At 42.3% G+C, this 20,180-nt stretch overlaps 1 protein-coding gene across 1 annotated transcript in view; it reads left to right on the top strand.

Moving 5' to 3' along the window:
• Window positions 1-2,315: 2,315 nt before the first annotated feature.
• lrp13b (low-density lipoprotein receptor related-protein 13 b) overlaps window positions 2,316-20,180 on the top strand; it is a 35,369-nt gene continuing 17,504 nt past the window's right edge. Inside the window, exons 1-25 of the mRNA XM_081702756.1 lie at window positions 2,316-2,416; window positions 3,032-3,042; window positions 4,028-4,147; window positions 4,247-4,477; window positions 4,561-4,674; window positions 5,315-5,518; window positions 5,824-5,995; window positions 6,072-6,240; window positions 6,498-6,720; window positions 7,110-7,226; window positions 7,319-7,537; window positions 7,636-7,956; window positions 8,065-8,283; window positions 8,744-9,037; window positions 9,195-9,410; window positions 10,709-10,810; window positions 10,892-11,095; window positions 11,176-11,343; window positions 12,926-13,150; window positions 13,269-13,433; window positions 13,514-13,717; window positions 13,798-13,965; window positions 17,327-17,542; window positions 17,988-18,065; window positions 18,160-18,450. Of these exons, the coding sequence (XP_081558882.1) occupies window positions 2,316-2,416; window positions 3,032-3,042; window positions 4,028-4,147; window positions 4,247-4,477; window positions 4,561-4,674; window positions 5,315-5,518; window positions 5,824-5,995; window positions 6,072-6,240; window positions 6,498-6,720; window positions 7,110-7,226; window positions 7,319-7,537; window positions 7,636-7,956; window positions 8,065-8,283; window positions 8,744-9,037; window positions 9,195-9,410; window positions 10,709-10,810; window positions 10,892-11,095; window positions 11,176-11,343; window positions 12,926-13,150; window positions 13,269-13,433; window positions 13,514-13,717; window positions 13,798-13,965; window positions 17,327-17,542; window positions 17,988-18,065; window positions 18,160-18,450 (4,552 nt within the window). The remainder of the gene's footprint in view (window positions 2,417-3,031; window positions 3,043-4,027; window positions 4,148-4,246; window positions 4,478-4,560; window positions 4,675-5,314; window positions 5,519-5,823; window positions 5,996-6,071; window positions 6,241-6,497; window positions 6,721-7,109; window positions 7,227-7,318; window positions 7,538-7,635; window positions 7,957-8,064; window positions 8,284-8,743; window positions 9,038-9,194; window positions 9,411-10,708; window positions 10,811-10,891; window positions 11,096-11,175; window positions 11,344-12,925; window positions 13,151-13,268; window positions 13,434-13,513; window positions 13,718-13,797; window positions 13,966-17,326; window positions 17,543-17,987; window positions 18,066-18,159; window positions 18,451-20,180) is intronic.

The following is a 20,180-nucleotide window of genomic DNA, read 5'->3' on the forward strand; positions in this document are numbered from 1 at the left end:
GGCATGTGCTGTGACAGTGGAATGGATATTTGAAAAGATTTGAGTAGTGGTCCACTGTATGTGTGTGGATGGATGGATGGATGGATGGATGGATGGATAGATAGATAATATTTATGTACAAAGTGAAGCATGAAACTACAGAACTAGAGTAAAATGTAACTTAATCATCAAAACAGAATATTCTAAGCGTGTCACCCAATGAGGAGCTACAGTATATAAAATTGCTGAGTTCTTCATGTATAGCAGTTGTCAAGAGCAGCTCACCTGACATAAGTTTTGATTCAATGGCGACTTTGTTTTACACACAATATATTCTCTTCTTTAACCTATTTACGTTAATTTCTTGATATAATGGATTCGCTAATTTGTCCGACAAGTAATATGACTTTCAGATCTTCAGATCATGACATTTTCTGACTAAACATAAGGAAAGGTTCTGAATTGGATAATTTGTTCCTGCAGAAGTGTCAGATTAGATTCAAAACATGGTTTTGTTCTTTTTAATATGTTGCACAGGTACACTGAGGAACCTCAGTTCTGAGAGACTGATGTCAAGTCAAGTCAAATTTATTTAGATAGCACTTTTTACAACAGATCTTGTCAAAGCATCTTTACAAATGTCTGACTACAAACCCCCAGTGAGCAAGCCAATGATGACATTGGCAAGGAAAAAGTCCTCTGGCCGACAAAGGTCACCACAATAGTAACAATATAGGCAATAAGGAGCAGAATAAGTAGTGAAAGAGAAAAATAAGTAAATAAATAATAATAAAATGAAAAAATAAGCAATTCATGTCTAGTCTAGTTTTCTAGAAGTCCTAGTCTGGTACCGATGGTGTGCGTGTGTTCGAAACCCATCCCACAAGAGAACGTCCATCAAGGGCAATGGAGAAGTTGTTGGCTGGGGTGGAGGTGTGGTGGGCTACAGCAGGGGACATCAGAGGGTTGTAAGAATTTCCATGACAGCTGAGACGGGTTTGAGGCTCAGTAGCATCATGACATAAGCCGTAGGTGTACCTCGGCAGAAGGAGAGAATAGATTATTAGGCATGCCCAGGTACGATGGTGTGTAAATTACTATAATGTGCAAAGATAGACTCCGGCAGATCTAGCTATGGCAGCATAGCTAAAAGGATAGAGCCAGACGGAACCACAGGCATAAGGGCACCCTGGAACATCAGCACACAGCCACTCTCAGTCAACAAACTTGAGGGACAAAAGAGAGGTGCAGTGACAGCATTATAATATCCCAGTTTACCATAACACTCAATGCCCATGGACCCCTAGATCTACATCTTTACCTAAGATGAGAAGTAATTAATAAACATTTACAGAAAAGTTATTCCATAGTGTGGGAGCTTTATAGGAAAAGGCTCTGCCACCTGCAGTAGATTTTCTTATTCTTTGTACTAGTAAAAGAGCCTGCAGCTTTTGAGCTAAGCAGATGTGGTGGGTAATAATGCACTAGGAGTAACTGTGCAGTGGCTAACATGATCGGTGTCTGGTGTGATAGTGAGGCAAGGTTACTATATTGTGGCTGATATGTATTTCAAATGAAATGAGGGAATGGTCTGGCATCAGACTGGGGTAGTATGGCTATGTTCTCTATGTCTACACTGTATGTCAGTACCAAATCAAGCGTATGTTCACCAGAGTGTGTGGGTTCTCTTATACATATAGAACTAAAGGCTGATCTCAGAGGATCTTGGGCACTATTAAAGAGAATGCTGAAATCAATTCAGCATTCACTGGACATCTTTGATCATCACAGTTATGTCATTAGTGGGAGATGGAAAATACCTGCTTGTACACTTCCAGATAAACCCTCAATATCAGCAGCAGAAATCAATGCTGTTCCACAGGTTAATTTATTAGTATGTATTTTAAATTGTGTATACCCATACGTATCGAACATCTCAGAATAAAAGTGTTTTGTGTTTCTAGGACAAGTATGTTATCAGAGGGCACCTTATCACATATTCACATTCTTACTTTGGTGCTAAAGAAATATGTGCTATTAAAAGCTGATGTGCTGTTTAATCTTTATTGATATCTTTTGTATACAACTTTGCAATCTAGAATTTGTTTTTGTTTCTGAATAGCATGTATTTTATCAGTACTATGAAATCAGTTTGTAATCACGTACCCAGTCATTTAAGTCTAACTAGGTGCACATTTCTTTTCTGCCCTTTTTGTTTGAGAAATTAACTGTGACGTGTTAACTGAGATGCTCTGTCTTAATCGATTAATTGCTCTTAATTGCCATGGTTCACTTGAAATTCTTCTTGATTGTATGTTTCCCACTGTAGCTAGACAATGCAACCGTACCTGAGAATTGTGAACACAAGAGATTTAGAGACTCAGAGCTCTGTCCCAATCAGTATCAGCAGTGCTGGGTTCTACAGATACTCCAAGTGGTATGCATCAATTTCTTTCTTATTTTATTTAAATATTTCTACCCATATTGCTGTGCATTTTGATATTTATTATGAAAATACAACAATAAACAAATTCCTTATACTCCTCTGTTTTCATAAAATGAACATTATCTAGCACTTATTTTGTGCCCATCATTTGCATTGATTAGCAATGTCCTGCAGGGGGCAGATAATTCACACTACAGTAGGGGTGTTCCCCCACTACCGCTCTGATTAGATTCGACAAGAAAATGTAAAATGTTGTATATGCGCAAACGTCACGAGCATCTTTTTTCCAATAATAGAAAGAATCTATTCTATCTTTATTTCAAAATACAGGTTACTGACGGGTTACTGACGATTGGCTCTTGCGTCCAACGCTCTAGCTGAGGATTTTATTTGGGGAGCCTCTATGGTTTTATACAATGTTAATTGTTGGGATCGTATATTGAGGAAGAGTTCAGTGTAATACGTGCTCTACCATTTAAAGATTATCTTTATTTTACTATACTTTTGAGAAATCCAGCCAAGATCGGAAACGTCGCCAAAGGTCTTCCATAATGTAACTTTTAAATTAGTGTTTTATAATATAGTGCTTCGTCTTCTCATTCTCAGGCAACTACAAGGTCCACCTGTTCAAAGTCCCTAGGTTCATGTACCATCCTTCCCTCAGAACCTGAACGTAGATGTGCCAGGAGAGAAAACTTGGAGTCACAAAAATACGATTTTATCAGTAGTTGAAACGAGGAAAAATGACATTTTATCTGTCATGTCTAATGTGCATTGTTTTGTTCATAAAAATTAACTTTATATTATTATTAATATCATTATTATTATTATTATTATTATATAAAAAGCATGATTAATTCTATGTGAAGCCATTATATGCAAAATGTAAGCTGTAATCAATGTAAGTCAAAGGTTTGATATATTACGTTTCTCCAAATAAAACTGCTCTAGATTGGTTTTCTGCGTAAATTCAGTAATCTAAATAAAGTCTCATAACACTAAATCAAATAAATTAATGGCGATACCATTCATCCCCCCCCCCCCCCCGAAAATACTCAAGTGGGCGCTCCTCGTGTATTGAAACCATAAAGGTGCTTTGCCTTGATCTTGAAGGTGTTTGGCCCAACCGAAGCCTCTGGGTGGCCATGGACTTATTACCTGTCTTCAGAGCGGTCATAGTTTTGAGTATAATTTTATTGACAGGTAGTATATTTTCCTTAATATCCCAGAATTAATGGACGCCTACAATAAAACTAACGGACCCGCAGAGGACTTAATATAAAGAGAGCTCATTATATATTAAGTTTGTAAAACCTTCCACGACACGATCTTACTTGTCTTAGTTAGTTGTCTTACTTGTCTTAGTTTTCCCTACATTTGCCTGGTTCTGTAATTAGCAAATATATAACGATTTTTTTTGTAATTGATAATAATTAGCTAATATTTTATTAGCTAATTATAGTTAGAAGTAGACGCGAAAATGTGAGCCTCGTTTTCGCGCCAAAGTCGTCCTCAGCATGAAGAGTTCAAGACGTGCCTGTTTTCAATGTGTTCGCAGTACACTCTAGTGTGAAACTTAAGATTCCGGTTACTATATTCCAGGTGTCTCTCAGAAGTGCGGGAATAATCACTGGCAGTGCGATGATGGCGCGTGCGTTCTCCGCTCTTGGCGATGTGATGGAACCGGCGACTGCCTGGACGGCTCCGATGAGATGGGTTGCTGTACGTGCTTTTTAGTACCTTTACTGTTCCTTTTAGCCTAGAAAGTGTGTCTAGCCTACAATTTTCCGTCTTCATTTTTATTCACATGTGCTCCTTTAGCTTGTTCGCGAGAAGACTTCGAATGTGCTGATGGCGCCATGTGTATATCGAGGTCAGCTATATGTGATGGCCAATCCCAGTGTACCGACGGGTCTGATGAACTTAACTGCAGCCGACGTGCAGGTTGCCTCTTGGGTGACTGGACATGTAGGAACCTGATCTGCATCCCACAGGACCTCCACTGTAACAGGGCCAATGACTGTGGTGACAACTCTGATGAAGAGGACTGTGGTGAGCTTGACTTCCAGTGATTTAATGTTTTAAGCACACATTTACAACATGTTGATCTTTTTAATCAATAACACCAATATTAGGGCCTTGTGGAGACCTGAATGTGCGCTGCCCCAATGGAAAGTGTTTGATGCTAGGCGAGAGGTGCGATGGAATTGCCCAGTGTGCCGACAGAAGTGACGAGCCTGTTACATGTGGTATGGCTACATCCTGTGTTTGTATTCACATATGCCCAGAAGGCCAGTTTTTGAGGACATGGCAGTAAACCTCAAACCAATATGTGCCACTAGCTATTTTTTGTTTGTGACTGATTTTCTAACTTTTTTTATATATATATATATTATTTTTTTTTTTTCTTACTGGGGTGTTGCAGGTAAAATGTGCAGGGACAGAAATGGTGGCTGCAGCCACACATGCACTGAGCAGCTTTGGGGAGCGTTGTGTTCTTGTCCCAGTGGGATGAAGCTTGCTTCAAATGGGGCCAAGTGTGAAGGTGCTTTCTATTTAACCCAATGTATTTTTGAAAGAATGTGAATCTGATAAAAGCCTGGAAGTCATGTTGAGTGCAATTTTTTTCAAACTAACCCCTCTGGGCATTTTTGGCTGTGCAGATATTGATGAGTGTGACCAGCCATTTGGGCCTTGCATGCACACCTGCATCAATAAAAAAGGATCTTTTCAGTGCAGATGTCATCCAGGATTCAAATTGCAAGATAATGCATGCCAAGCTGAAGGTACTTTCTCAGATCCAAATGTGCATTTATTGCTGTCTGTCTATTTGTTTTAATTGCTATACTGTTTATTATACTAGCATGTTCAATCATTTTTCTTTATAAGGGAATGTCACTAAACTTCTTACCACCAAGAAGGATCTTATTGGATTAGTCAGTGTAAAGGCCAGAGCATTCAAATCCCTCTTTGCGACTGATGTTGTCCCTGTGGCCCTGGCATTTGATCTTGCACGGAACCTCTTTTATTGGGCTGATGGAAATGGCAATATCTATAAGGCTGAAGATCAGAAGAGAAGAGTGCTTTATTCAGGTTAGTTTGCCATGGTTTAAACCTGAGGCTTAATGGGCTTATTGGCTCTAGCCCTGTTAACCCACTCTCCTCCAGTTTTAAGTTTTATCTAGCCCTTCATGACTTGGTTTAGATGTGATGAGGAAGCTTGAAACCATGCAGGTATTGGCTCCTTCTGTCTGGAGTTTGTTTCTACTGGTCCATGCTAACATGTTGTTTTGTGTGACTGTGATATACTGGGCTGCAGCTTGTTTGTGCTTTGTTGATAACCCTGGACAGTGTTTTGTTCATTTTACTTTCATATTTTTGCTTTCCTCTTTCCTCAGGACTTGGTGAAATTAAGAGTCTAACTGTTGACTGGCTCAGTGGACAACTTTACTGGACCAGTGTTAAGATAAAAAAAGGAATTTACACAGGCACATCTGATGGTAGTGCAGTTAGCCTAGTCATGTCCAAAGATACGGACCCAACAGATTTGGTTCTTCTGCCCAGTGAAAGGTGTGTATTGTAAATTTATGCGTGCATTGTCTAAAATTTAATTTATGCGTTATTGTCTCCGTCTTGTTCTTTGTAGTACCATGTTTTGGATTAACAAAGGACCAGATGATGCAGTGACTATTGAGAGAGCTGCAATGGACAGTTTCATGCGGGCTACATTGGTTGTGATAACTGCAGAGTTACCAAGAGGTCTTACATTGGATGTGGCTGTCCGCCGCCTATACTGGATAAGCGATTTCAAAATGGTATTTTGTCAAATCAAGCCTAGTATTTATTGCAGTTTCTGTTGACAGTTGCACTCTAGGAGTGAAAGTAATATTTAGCTAATTATGCCAAATGCAGCAAAAGTCATTGTATGAAACTATGAATGAAGTGTCTGATATATGATGCATCAGATTATGATTATTATTATTATTATTATTATTATTATTATTATTATTATTATAATAATCTTTAGGAAGCCAGAATATAGTTAATCAAGTGCTTTCAATTAATGCCGTAGTCCGTTGAGACGGTGAAGGTGGATGGCAGCGGGCGATACACTTTTAAAGAGTTCTTTAACGGAAAGACGCCTCAGAACCTGGCTGTGTTTAATAGCTGGTTCTACTGGACTGAAAATGGCCGTCTTTGGGAAGCCCCACAAAACCAACCTAACAAGAAGAGTTTCATCCTGAAGGCATCACTGCCAATCCTTACTGTCTACCATGAGCTCCAGCAGCCCCGGGGTAAGCCACTTTCCAACAGTACAGGGTTCCTATGTAGTATGGAATTTGGTTTTAGGAATAAGTGGACATGATGAATTGAGTTCACTGAGGTGGCATAGATTTAATTATTTAACTATCCTTTTTTATAAAGGACTAAATCGGGAGTGTGTGTGTGTATAGTCAGAATGACTTACTAACAGTTGGATTTTAAAATATTTACATAAACCTCATATTTGACATCTGAGTACAGATTGTTCAGAAAAATTTACCAAGGTGACTGGACATTTGAGTATAGAAAAGTATGGAATTTTCAAATGGAAAATGTATAGGAACCCTCATAGAACTTTTTTTTTTTGGGGGGGGGGGTGTACATATAATCTAAAGTAATGGAACATGTCTGTGCACTGTAGGTCCTTCTCCATGTAGAAGGTCAGGCTGCCAGCTCTGTTTGCCCTCGCTGGCCAATGGTGGTTTCACCTGCTCTTGCCCTGAGGGAAAGCTTCCTATGCCAAGTGGCTCATGTGAAAGTATGTGATGGATATAGCTGGTATACACTGATGCAAATGAATTACTTTATACACAGTCTGGTATTTATTGTTGCCTTCCTCTAACCTGACAGATTTTAAGATTGCCTATGCAACGTCTTCAAGTATGTACACAATGGAGTACACTGCAAATGGTCCTGTAAAAGTTCTTATCTTCTCCACGGATGAGGACATTCAGTCTTTTGACATGGATTGGAAAAGAGGATGGGTGATTTGGGCCAATGCCACAGGACATGTGAAAGCTAGACTGTTCAGTGAGGACCATTTAGAATATATTCCAACTTTGAAGCCTGGTATGTAGTACAAGTGCCATTTAACTCTGTCTATTGCTCAAGTCCTCATTCTGTCTTTGGGTTCCCTTAAATTCTTAAATCGTAATTAATTTTCTTAGTATGCACTGTTCGAGTTGACCAGAAGACTGGAAACCTGTACTGGGTGTCCTGTGATGAGCTGTCCATTGGTGCCACCCATGTTAGCCTACCTCATCAAACGGTCTCCAAACAGCTGTACGAGGCTAGAGGAGAAATCAGTGAATTGTTTGTGGATTGGCAGCGTGGCCAGTTGTATTGGCTGGAGGATGACCAGATTATCAGTATGAGGCTAGGTCTCATGGGTGGGAATGCAAAGGCCATCTACAGTTTTGAGAAGAAGGAAGTCGGCCAAATTACACTGGACAGGAAAGCAAACAGTTTCCTTTGGAACTCACAAAGTGGTTTGTATTTTCTTTCTAGCTGCCAGTTTTACTATTGCACTTGTGAGTAACTTGGGAACGTACTAGGCTCAGATATGGAATTTTCAGTAAGCTTTTCCTTTGTTTTAGGACTGCAGGTAATGAGTCTTCTGAAGATGAGAAAGTACTCTGCTGGTAAAGGATGGGCTATTCCAGGGTCACTTGTAGCTTCCTATGAGCCTTACATGGTGACTTTGCTCAATGATGGCATTACACTGTGGAAGCGTCAGGATGGCATGCTCATAAGAGCAGATGCTGTGGAGACTGGCATTGTAGGAATAATTGTGGCCCTAACAGAACAAAGGCGAGGTCAGTACCACTCTTCTGTTCATATCAATGTTGAGCTTGAAATGAATGACTTGTATCTGTTCAAGCTGCTCTTTTAAAAGGCCTCGTAAAAGGCAGTTAAGGGCATCAGTCTCAAGACCACAGAACAGATTTTCCTGCTCCAGTACATCTAGCAGAATTTAAGGGCTCACAAGTAAGAATTGTGACCCGAGTGTGTTGGCCTTGGTTTTTCTTCTGTTGCAGCAGACACGGCACCTGGAAATGTGGCTCTCTCTCCAACACTCTGTAGAAGGCCGTCCATCTTTTGTAGAGGAACATCAGTGTGCATCTCTCAGTCTCAGCTGTGCGATGGAAATAATGACTGTCCTGATGGATCAGATGAGGCATCCTGTGTATATGCTTGTGATAAACCAGGTGTGTTTAATAAGCAAACACAGTTGAGGCACTGTGTAACACCATGCTCTGTCTTGTGCTGTTGTAGATTTTACTGAAGAATCTTTCCCACTAGGTGACTTCCTGTGTAAGGACAGAAGGAAGTGCATTGAGGGGTATCTGGTGTGTGATGGACACCCTCATTGCACTGATGGCTCTGATGAGGTCGGTTGCCCCACTGCTGCTGCGGAGACAAGAAATGCAGGTCCCTTAAAGTGCCGTTTGGGCTCCAGAGCCTGTAAGGACGGCAGTGACTGTGTCCTGTACAGCCATGTGTGTGACGGAGAGGTTGACTGTAAGGACGGATCTGATGAAGAGGAGTGTCAGAACCAATGTCAAGCAGGTAAACAAAAGCTTATCCTCTTAAATGTTTGGCTCTTTTAAATGAACAAGGAAATGTCTGGCAGTATGTCATATTCAGAAGCCAGTATACAGTTTGTGTGCGTTAATAAATTCGATGAATTTAAATAGTTCTTATAACTTGTATTTTGTTTTTCCAGACCAGTTCCAATGTGCTCATGGGAGAATGTGTATAGACCAGAAGCAGGTGTGTGATGGGACTCCACAGTGCCAGGATCGCTCCGATGAGATGGACTGCTTTACACGCACCAAGAGCTGCACACACCGCTGTGACAACAAGACTCGCTGCATCCCAGAAACCTTCCTGTGTGATGGAGAGAAGGACTGTGTAGACGGCACTGATGAAGCAGAGTGTGGTGAGTGCAACTGTAATGACCCTCCAAACGGACAGGGGTGGACAAACCGGAACACTGCTTTAGTCTTTTAATGCTGCAATGCGTTGTGTAGTACATGGTTTCTTCTTGAAGAATTGCAGCATCTCCAGCTCTTTGAGGGATAGATCTAGAAATCTGCTTCCAGTTGGAGAAATTGCATGGTTATTAGATTTGGTGACTCTGGAGCCCATGGAAAAGGTTTACCTTCATCTTTTGGTGCACATGTTTAGCATTGTGCATGGGGGCACTCTTGGTGTTTGCACAGACTCCTGTAAAATGGCCTGATTCTTCAACTGCAACACAATACAAAGCACACATCTGATGTAATGACTCCCATGAGTTGACTGCCCCCATGATGAGGGATCCAATGCCACTTTTTACAGTTGGGGTACATGATGAGGATGCATTTTATTTTCATAGCACTTTTTGAAACAAGTGTGCAAAGGGCTTTACATGAGGGGGGAAAAAAAGTCAAATTAAAATGGAGGGAGAGAATGTTAGGATAAGTATAATGAATAAAATGTTTGTTTTGAAGGCATCTGGATGAAAACAGATCTCAGACTTTCAGGTATGGTATTCTAGTCATCCCATAACCTAGTTCAAAAGGAGGGTTTGTCTATTTACTATGGTCCAATCATATAGAAAATGTCAGATGGCAAGATGCATTCATTTAAAGAGTAATAAAATTTTAAATAAATGCAAAGATATGTTTATTAGTAGTATATCCCTAATATCACTGGCCAATTATAATTTTCTAAGAATTATAAATAATGGGATACTGAAACATATATTTTTGTTGAGATTTTCTTTGAATGGAAACCTCTTAAATCCCAACATGTGTGCATTAGGTTATAGGACAAACCTCACTAATATGGCTTTTCATTTTGTGGACAGTGGAAAATACAAAACTGGACAGATCTTGGGCTTCAGAAACAGGATGTACAAATTTCTCTTCTAAGGTGGTGGTGGAGGTTCCCTGGACACTTTCCATTTTGCAGTTTTTATCTTGTCAAAAGGTCCCTGTTTGCACCAGTCTCTACATTGGATATGCCTGTACTCAACCTAAATGTCTCACTTTTTAACCTTTAAGTGCCAGATATCTAGTGTACCAGTTTTATTTCTCTGTCGGAATGTCTGTGGTTATTGGTTTTTCAATGAATTTTATTCATATAAAAACTAAATGTTAAGTTCTTTTAACTTTGCAGCTCTTCTCGCTCAAGGTCCTTCAGCTGGGATCTCTGCTAAAAAGATCTGTAAAAGTCCCTCTGTAATGTGTGAAGGCACATCACTGTGCATCAGTCAGTCTCAGCTGTGTGATGGGAAATTGGACTGCCCGAATGGATTTGATGAGCTCTCCTGTTTACATGAATGCTCAGATCCAGGTAATGTGTGGATACGATGCCTTTTGAGCCTTCAACTCCCATATCTGGGGTTTTTAATGGGTTCCTGTGTGCTTCGTGTAGGCCACTTCCTGTGTAAAAACAGGATGAAGTGTATTGAGCGGACCCTGGTGTGTGATGGCCGCAACGACTGCCCTGATGACTCGGATGAGCTGCGGTGTCCTACTTGTCCTCTGCATTGTGACGAGGGCTCGGTGTGTCTGACCAGCCTGCAGTTCTGTGACGGCCAAATGGACTGTAGGGACGGCACTGACGAGAAGGACTGCTGTACGCATTTTCTCACATTATACGCAAGCAATTTCTGTTAACGTACTTGCACTGACCGTTTCTGAATGTCTGTTTTGCAGACAATAGTGGCAAAGCAGCTACAGGCACTTCTCCTCTGAGGTGCCCTCTGGGCTTTAAAGCTTGCAGGGATGGAAGTGAGTGTGTCCTCTACAGTCATGTGTGTGATGGGGAGAAGGACTGCAAGGATGGATCAGACGAGAAGGACTGTGAACACAAATGTGAAAAAGGTGGGGATTCAGTGCATGTGCACAACTCTTCCATTTGGAGTTGTGTTCCTTGTAGGATTTTGAATTCAACAATGAATTTAGCCATATAGTGTAGACAAAATAATGGTTAATGGGTTCCAAATCAGTTCTAAATACTGCACATTCTGCACACTCTTCTTCTTCCGCCTAATCTGGCCCACCTGATTGCATCTCTGTATCTGGTTCTTTGGCCCATCTGGGGCTTAGTTAGGTTTGCAGGTAGACACATGTGCAGGGGCTGTGGACTGAGCTTAGGAGCCACTCTTCCAGTGAGCTGTGCCTTTTGTAAAATGCTGCTTTTTCAGGATCACACAATGGCCACATGTACAAGATGTCAAGTAGGGTCAATGCAAGGACATGCAATTTTGCATGTCTGCAAAGTATAAATGGTTGTTTGCAAATTGACAAAGGACCTAAATCAGTGAAATGCCTGTCCTCTAATGGTAATATTTTGGCTGTTGCAGTGGAATGTTGATAGTTGTTTAATTGCAGAAAAACAGACAGAACCGTAACTGCACTGTGGTGCCAAGAATGTTATTACTGAGTTGCTCAATAGGCTTGTGTTGTGCAAAAATCAAAGTACTCGGTAAGCAATGAGTCAGCATCTGCCCCACCCCCCCCCCCCCCCCAAAATCATCTGGAAGATGAACTGACACCAACCAGGTAATCAATAAAGGAGCTACCCCAAAGGACCACTGAACCTCAAGTTTGGGTTCCTCTTTCATACTTTATTTCCCATTTTTTTAGTGATGCAAGAATCTTGTCTTTTTCTTTATCCTTTTGGGGGCAGTGGTAGCTCAGTGGTAAAGGTACTTGACTTGTAATTGCATGGTTGCTAGTTCAAGCCCCACCACTACCAAGTTGCAACTGTTGGGCCACTGAGCAAGGCCCTTGATCCTCAATTGCTCAAGTTGTACTCACAATTGTACATTACCTGACGCTTTTATCCAAAGCAAATGTAAGTCTTCCAATCGTGTCCCATTCTCAATTTTTTGGCCTCTCCCTTTTCTCTTAAACCTAGTGGCCAATGTCATGATATAATTAATTATTCTTTGTTTTTAGCTTTGACCCAACCATCATGCAAGTGCGACCCAAGTATGAAGTTTAAAGATCAACCAATAAGACAGGCCTTGTTGAAGTCAGCGCCACAAGGATTGTCAGCTGATGCCAAGGGCTCAGCCCCGGCCCTAGTGCATTTATTGCTTTGTATGGTTCCATACAGTATGCAATAAAGGGACATGGTGACCCCATATGTTTGTTTGGTATGCAAAAGTCTAACTGTATCCAACATGGTTAGTGTGTAAAAGGCAGGTGCAACTTTGCATATTTTCAGAAAATGGTTCCCTGTAACTAAGGCTTTATGAAGTCCCCTGAAAATGTCCCACATCAGCAGTGACTGTCAAAATCCACACAAGCAATATTGTCAAGGGGGGGGCGCATTTTCATTACATTTAATGGAATTGTTAACTTCTGCTGTTGGATCTTTAGGGGTTTTAGAGTTGTAGGATGAATTCTGTGTAGTTGCCTTGATGTAGAAATGGTGTCTAATCTTTTACCCTAACAGGGCAGTTCCAGTGTGCTCATGGGAGGATGTGTATAGATAGGAAGCAGGTGTGTGATGGGACTCCACAGTGCCAGGATCGCTCTGATGAGATGGACTGCTTTACACGCACCAAGAGCTGCACACATCGCTGTGACAACAAGACTCGCTGCATCCCAGAAACCTTCCTGTGTGATGGAGAGAAGGACTGTGTAGATGGCACTGATGAAGCAGGATGTCGTGGAAACTGTAATGAACACCAGCTCACTTTTATTAAGATCAAGTTGATGCGCTTTCATATTGTTGCATTCATTTTAATTAGGAGGATTCTTGGTGATCCTGTTTTCCCCAGCTCCTCCCACTGTAGGTGCTTCAGCAGCTGAGCTGTCTGCTAAAAAGATCTGTAAAAGTCCCTCTGTGATGTGTGAAGGCACATCACTGTGCATCAGTCAGTCTCAGCTGTGTGATGGGAAATTGGACTGCCCGAATGGATTTGATGAGCTCTCCTGTTTACATGAATGCTCAGATCCAGGTAATGTGTGGATACGATGCCTTTTGAGCCTTCAACCCCATATCTGGGGTTTTTAATGGGTTCCTGTTTGCCTCGTGTAGGCCACTTCCTGTGTAAAAACAGGATGAAGTGTATTGAGCGGACCCTGGTGTGTGATGGCCGCAACGACTGCCCTGATGACTCGGATGAGCTGCGGTGTCCTACTTGTCCTCTGCATTGTGACGAGGGCTCGGTGTGTCTGACCAGCCTGCAGTTCTGTGACGGCCAAATGGACTGTAGGGACGGCACTGACGAGAAGGACTGCTGTACGCATTTTCTCACATTATACGCAAGCAATTTCTGTTAACGTACTTGCACTGACCGTTTCTGAATGTCTGTTTTGCAGACAATAGTGGCAAAGCAGCTACAGGCACTTCTCCTCTGAGGTGCCCTCTGGGCTTTAAAGCTTGCAGGGATGGAAGTGAGTGTGTCCTCTACAGTCATGTGTGTGATGGGGAGAAGGACTGCAAGGATGGATCAGACGAGAAGGACTGTGAACACAAATGTGAAAAAGGTGGGGATTCAGTGCATGTGCACAACTCTTCCATTTGGAGTTGTGTTCCTTGTAGGATTTTGAATTCAACAATGAATTTAGCCATATAGTGTAGACAAAATAATGGTTAATGGGTTCCAAATCAGTTCTAAATACTGCACATTCTGCACACTCTTCTTCTTCCGCCTAATCTGGCCCACCTGATTGCATCTCTGTATCTGGTTCTTTGGCCCATCTGGGGCTTAGTTAGGTTTGCAGGTAGACACATGTGCAGGGGCTGTGGACTGAGCTTAGGAGCCACTCTTCCAGTGAGCTGTGCCTTTTGTAAAATGCTGCTTTTTCAGGATCACACAATGGCCACATGTACAAGATGTCAAGTAGGGTCAATGCAAGGACATGCAATTTTGCATGTCTGCAAAGTATAAATGGTTGTTTGCAAATTGACAAAGGACCTAAATCAGTGAAATGCCTGTCCTCTAATGGTAATATTTTGGCTGTTGCAGTGGAATGTTGATAGTTGTTTAATTGCAGAAAAACAGACAGAGCCGTAACTGCACTGTGGTGCCAAGAATGTTATTACTGAGTTGCTCAATAGGCTTGTGTTGTGCAAAAATCAAAGTACTCGGTAAGCAATGAGTCAGCATCTGCCCCCCCCCCCCAAAAATCATCTGGAAGATGAACTGACACCAACCAGGTAATCAATAAAGGAGCTACCCCAAAGGACCACTGAACCTCAAGTTTGGGTTCCTCTTTCATACTTTATTTCCCATTTTTTTAGTGATGCAAGAATCTTGTCTTTTTCTTTATCCTTTTGGGGGCAGTGGTAGCTCAGTGGTAAAGGTACTTGACTTGTAATTGCATGGTTGCTAGTTCAAGCCCCACCACTACCAAGTTGCAACTGTTGGGCCACTGAGCAAGGCCCTTGATCCTCAATTGCTCAAGTTGTACTCACAATTGTACATTACCTGACGCTTTTATCCAAAGCAAATGTAAGTCTTCCAATCGTGTCCCATTCTCAATTTTTTGGCCTCTCCCTTTTCTCTTAAACCTAGTGGCCAATGTCATGATATAATTAATTATTCTTTGTTTTTAGCTTTGACCCAACCATCATGCAAGTGCGACCCAAGTATGAAGTTTAAAGATCAACCAATAAGACAGGCCTTGTTGAAGTCAGCGCCACAAGGATTGTCAGCTGATGCCAAGGGCTCAGCCCCGGCCCTAGTGCATTTATTGCTTTGTATGGTTCCATACAGTATGCAATAAAGGGACATGGTGACCCCATGTGTTTGTTTGGTATGCAAAAGTCTAACTGTATCCAACATGGTTAGTGTGTAAAAGGCAGGTGCAACTTTGCATATTTTCAGAAAATGGTTCCCTGTAACTAAGGCTTTATGAAGTCCCCTGAAAATGTCCCACATCAGCAGTGACTGTCAAAATCCACACAAGCAATATTGTCAAGGGGGGGGCGCATTTTCATTACATTTAATGGAATTGTTAACTTCTGCTGTTGGATCTTTAGGGGTTTTAGAGTTGTAGGATGAATTCTGTGTAGTTGCCTTGATGTAGAAATGGTGTCTAATCTTTTACCCTAACAGGGCAGTTCCAGTGTGCTCATGGGAGGATGTGTATAGATAGGAAGCAGGTGTGTGATGGGACTCCACAGTGCCAGGATCGCTCTGATGAGATGGACTGCTTTACACGCACCAAGAGCTGCACACATCGCTGTAACAACAAGACTCGCTGCATCCCAGAAACCTTCCTGTGTGATGGAGAGAAGGACTGTGTAGATGGCACTGATGAAGCAGGATGTCGTGGAAACTGTAATGAACACCAGCTCACTTTTATTAAGATCAAGTTGATGCGCTTTCATATTGTTGCATTCATTTTAATTAGGAGGATTCTTGGTGATCCTGTTTTCCCCAGCTCCTCCCACTGTAGGTGCTTCAGCAGCTGAGCTGTCTGCTAAAAAGATCTGTAAAAGTCCCTCTGTAATGTGTGAAGGCACATCACTGTGCATCAGTCAGTCTCAGCTGTGTGATGGGAAATTGGACTGCCCGAATGGATTTGATGAGCTCTCCTGTTTACATGAATGCTCAGATCCAGGTAATGTGTGGATACGATGCCTTTTGAGCCTTCAACTCCCATATCTGGGGTTTTTAATGGGTTCCTGTGTGCTTCGTGTAGGCCACTTCCTGTGTAAAAACAGGATGAAGTGTATTGAGCGGACCCTGGTGTGTGATGGCCGCAACGACTGCCCTGATGACTCGGATGAGCTGCGGTGTCCTACTTGTCCTCTGCACTGTGACGAGGGCTCGGTGTGTCTGACCAGCCTGCAGTTCTGTGACGGCCAAATGGACTGTAGGGACGGCACTGACGAGAAGGACTGCTGTACGCATTTTCTCACATTATACGCAAGCAATTTCTGTTAACGTACTTGCACTGACCGTTTCTGAATGTCTGTTTTGCAGACAATAGTGGCAAAGCAGCTACAGGCACTTCTCCTCTGAGGTGCCCTCTGGGCTTTAAAGCTTGCAGGGATGGAAGTGAGTGTGTCCTCTACAGTCATGTGTGTGATGGGGAGAAGGACTGCAAGGATGGATCAGACGAGAAGGACTGTGAACGCAAATGTAAAAAAGGTGGGGATTCAGTAATAGTTGTAGGACTTTGTATTCAGCACAGATTTCATCCAGCGTAATGTAAACAATAAGGGTTAGTAAGTACAAATGTTCTGTTAGAGACTCCTAATCAAAGTTCTGAAGCCCCATGACACCTCACCATTAGGTCCACCTGATTTGATTTCTATAGCTGTTTCTCTGGCCCGGGTGCAGCTTGTTCAAGTTTGGCCACTACATGCATAGGGTATTGAGTGGCATTGGTGGAGCCAAAGCAGGGTGATGTTCTAAAATTGTGCAGAGAATAAACATTTGCGACTTGAAGACATTGGGGCTAATTTCGAATTGCATGCCTTGATTCTAAAGCCCATTGATGGTGGAGGGACCTAGTCATGAGGACAGAATTATGCCATTTTTGAGTGCCAGCAATGAAAATGTCCATCAGCTGACATCTAATTGTTTTTTGATGCATATGGAATTACTAATGGTCAGGGTGTAGTTTGTGGTTTACCTCATAAATGACCATTATTCTTACACAGTAGGTTTGTAAAGATTAACTGAAGATTTAATCTTCCTATATATGTTGTTTGGGCCTGATTTGGGGTTGTTTACCAACTAGGTGCCTAATCCTAAATATAAATTAGATGAGGTGGAAGGAAAAGTATATTGAGTCTGGGTGGATGTTGCAGACTTGTTTTTACTAATGAGGATCAAGTGTACATTTGTGAGAAGAACATGTAAACCATGTATTTCATCTTTCATCCCACCAGGACAGTTCCAGTGTGCTCATGGGAGGATGTGTATAGATAGGAAGCAGGTGTGTGATGGGACTCCACAGTGCCAGGATCGCTCTGATGAGATGGACTGCTTTACACGCACCAAGAGCTGCACACATCGCTGTGACAACAAGACTCGCTGCATCCCAGAAACCTTCCTGTGTGATGGAGAGAAGGACTGTGTAGACGGCACTGATGAAGCAGAGTGTGGTGAGTGCTGGTGATTTTTGTTTGTTTGCTTTGAAATTTGGTGAGTGCATAAAGGATGTTTGCATACCCCATAATTTAATGTTGGGGGAAATCCATTCCAATGCTTTCTACAGCAAAGATGTTTATTCATGCTTGGAATGTATAATGAATATTTAAATGTATTCCTGTACCTCACCAGGTAGCGCTTGATGCTAGTAACACCAAGTTCATTTAATTCCCAAAGGGCACCTATACATATTTCAGTATGACCGTACGTTGCTCTGGATAAGTGCGTATGCCATAAATGAATGGGTCTTTTGACTTATGTTGACAGCTACAGATAATGGAGCTGTGGTAGAGGATAAAGTATCTTCCAGTGGTGGCTTGCCAGTTGTTCCAGCTCATGCTCCAGACTGTAGAAGTCCCTCTGTGTCATGTGCAGGCACATCATTGTGCATTTCTCCAGCTCTGCGCTGTGATGGGAAGCCAGACTGCCCTGATGGATCAGATGAACATTTCTGCAAAGACTCATGTGAAAACATTGGTAATATAATTGGGAAAATGTTTATTTGCCTTTGAAATAAGTGTTCAAGAGAAACGGAATGTTCACTTTTATGCTTCATCCTGTGCTGTTGTAGATTTTACTGAAGACTCTTTCCCACTAGGTGACTTCCTGTGTAAGGACAGAAGGAAGTGCATTGAGGGGTATCTGGTGTGTGATGGACACCCTCACTGCACTGATGGCTCTGATGAGGTCGGTTGCCCCACTGCTGCTGCGGAGACAAATGCAGGTCCCTTAAAGTGCCGTTTGGGCTCCAGAGCCTGTAAGGACGGCAGTGACTGTGTCCTGTACAGCCATGTGTGTGATGGAGAGGTTGACTGTAAGGACGGATCTGATGAAGAGGGATGTGACCTTCAATGTAACCCAGGTCAGATTAGCTCGCAATGCTTCCCCTCTGAGGTCATATGAAATGTTTGACTAGCTCCTGAGGCACCTTTTCTGTAGGCATTTCCTCAGTTTCTCAAAACGCAACACCTGGCTTTTTTGTAGAAACATAACATACAGAAATGTAGTTCATCCACCTGTAGCCACCAACCTGTGCTTAAGTACAATGTTTGCTTGCTAGTGGTCAGCACACTGCACTCCTTTTTGTTTGATTGTCTGCTCTTACCTGTTCCCCATGAGCTCTAGTGCATAGTTCCTTTGCAAACAGTTGCTATATACAGGTTTAATTTAGTTTCTCACTTGCTTCATGCAGCTGGGCCTTATGTGGCTTCTGATTTCTGCTGATGGTGATTTTATTTATAAATGCCTTTCAAGACAGCCAAAGGCACTGTACATAAAGGTGAAGAAAATGACAATGCATAGTAAGATATGGTGAAATGATTTTGTGTAATAAAATTCAAATGGTCACAGTGCTGCAATACATAGTTGAAGCTTTAACTGGGAAGGAAGGGTTTACTGCTGCTTTTTGAAAGATGGGTGAGCTGTACAGGTCTGTAGCTGAGGAGGGATGGTGTTCCAGAGTTTAGGGCATACTACATCAGAAACACCATCAGGCATGTAGCTGAGCCTAGAAGAAGGAACAAAGGAAATTTGTATTGGAAGACCAGAATATACGTGAAGATGTATGAGTGAAGGAGGGCAGAAAAGGAAGAAGATACCTGACCATGCAAGACCTCAAAAACCAGTAATACTTGTATATGAATCTGAACAGGTAGCCAATGTAGATGTTTGAGTGTGGGAGTTGTTCCCATGGTCTGGTGCAGGTGAGGTCTGCACATGCTGCAACTTTAAGCCTAGAGACTGGGAGCCTGTAGAGGACAGCTTTGCAGTAATCTAGTCAAGCAGTGAGAAATGAATGGATAAGGATTTCAATTGATGGGCACAATCTAGAAATGTTAAGCTGAAAGAAAGCAATGTTAGCCTCATTAATATTGGAAGTCAAATTATGGTGTGAGATCTAAAAATGACGCATCATGAATAAAATTCTCAGGCTTGGGTTTATTCAGTGTTCTTTCTAGTTTCCAGTTTATTTGGCAGTCCTCGTACCTGTTATTTACTAAAGTAACTATGGTGAACATATTTGTTGGAAGTGATTTCAGTAGTAGCATGTTTTCAGATGCCCATCCACAGGTTAGTGCAACATAATTGGCATTGTCTCTCCCAGGTCAATTCCAGTGTATTCGTGGCAAAAAGTGCTTGGACATGAAGCAGGTGTGTGATGGTGCTGCACAGTGTCCAGATCGCTCAGATGAGGCGAACTGCTGGATGCCTTCACGGAGCTGCAGCCTGCGCTGCGACCAAAACAGCCGCTGCATTCCTGAGGTCTTCATCTGCAATGGGCAGAATGACTGCTGGGATGGAGCAGATGAAGCCGACTGCGGTGAGCCCTTTTAATTCCCAGCGTTCCTGTTGCCTGTGCACCCCCCCCCCCCCCCCCCTTCCAGCTATAGATGTCGGCAACCATCAGCAGTTCTGAGAGTTCGATATTTTTAACGCCGGCATCGCTCTTGACATTGTTTGGATTCCCTCCCCACTACCACCCCTCTGTCTGTCTATAGGCAATCCTGCACCACATTCTCGCTGCAAAAGCCCGTCTGTACCCTGCCTGGCAACATCCCAGTGTATCTCCCCAAGACAGCTCTGTGATGGAAG

Source organism: Electrophorus electricus, chromosome 19 (genome assembly GCF_041902795.1).
Source record: "Electrophorus electricus isolate QZ-2024a chromosome 19, ASM4190279v1, whole genome shotgun sequence".
Lineage (NCBI taxonomy): Eukaryota > Metazoa > Chordata > Actinopteri > Gymnotiformes > Gymnotidae > Electrophorus > Electrophorus electricus.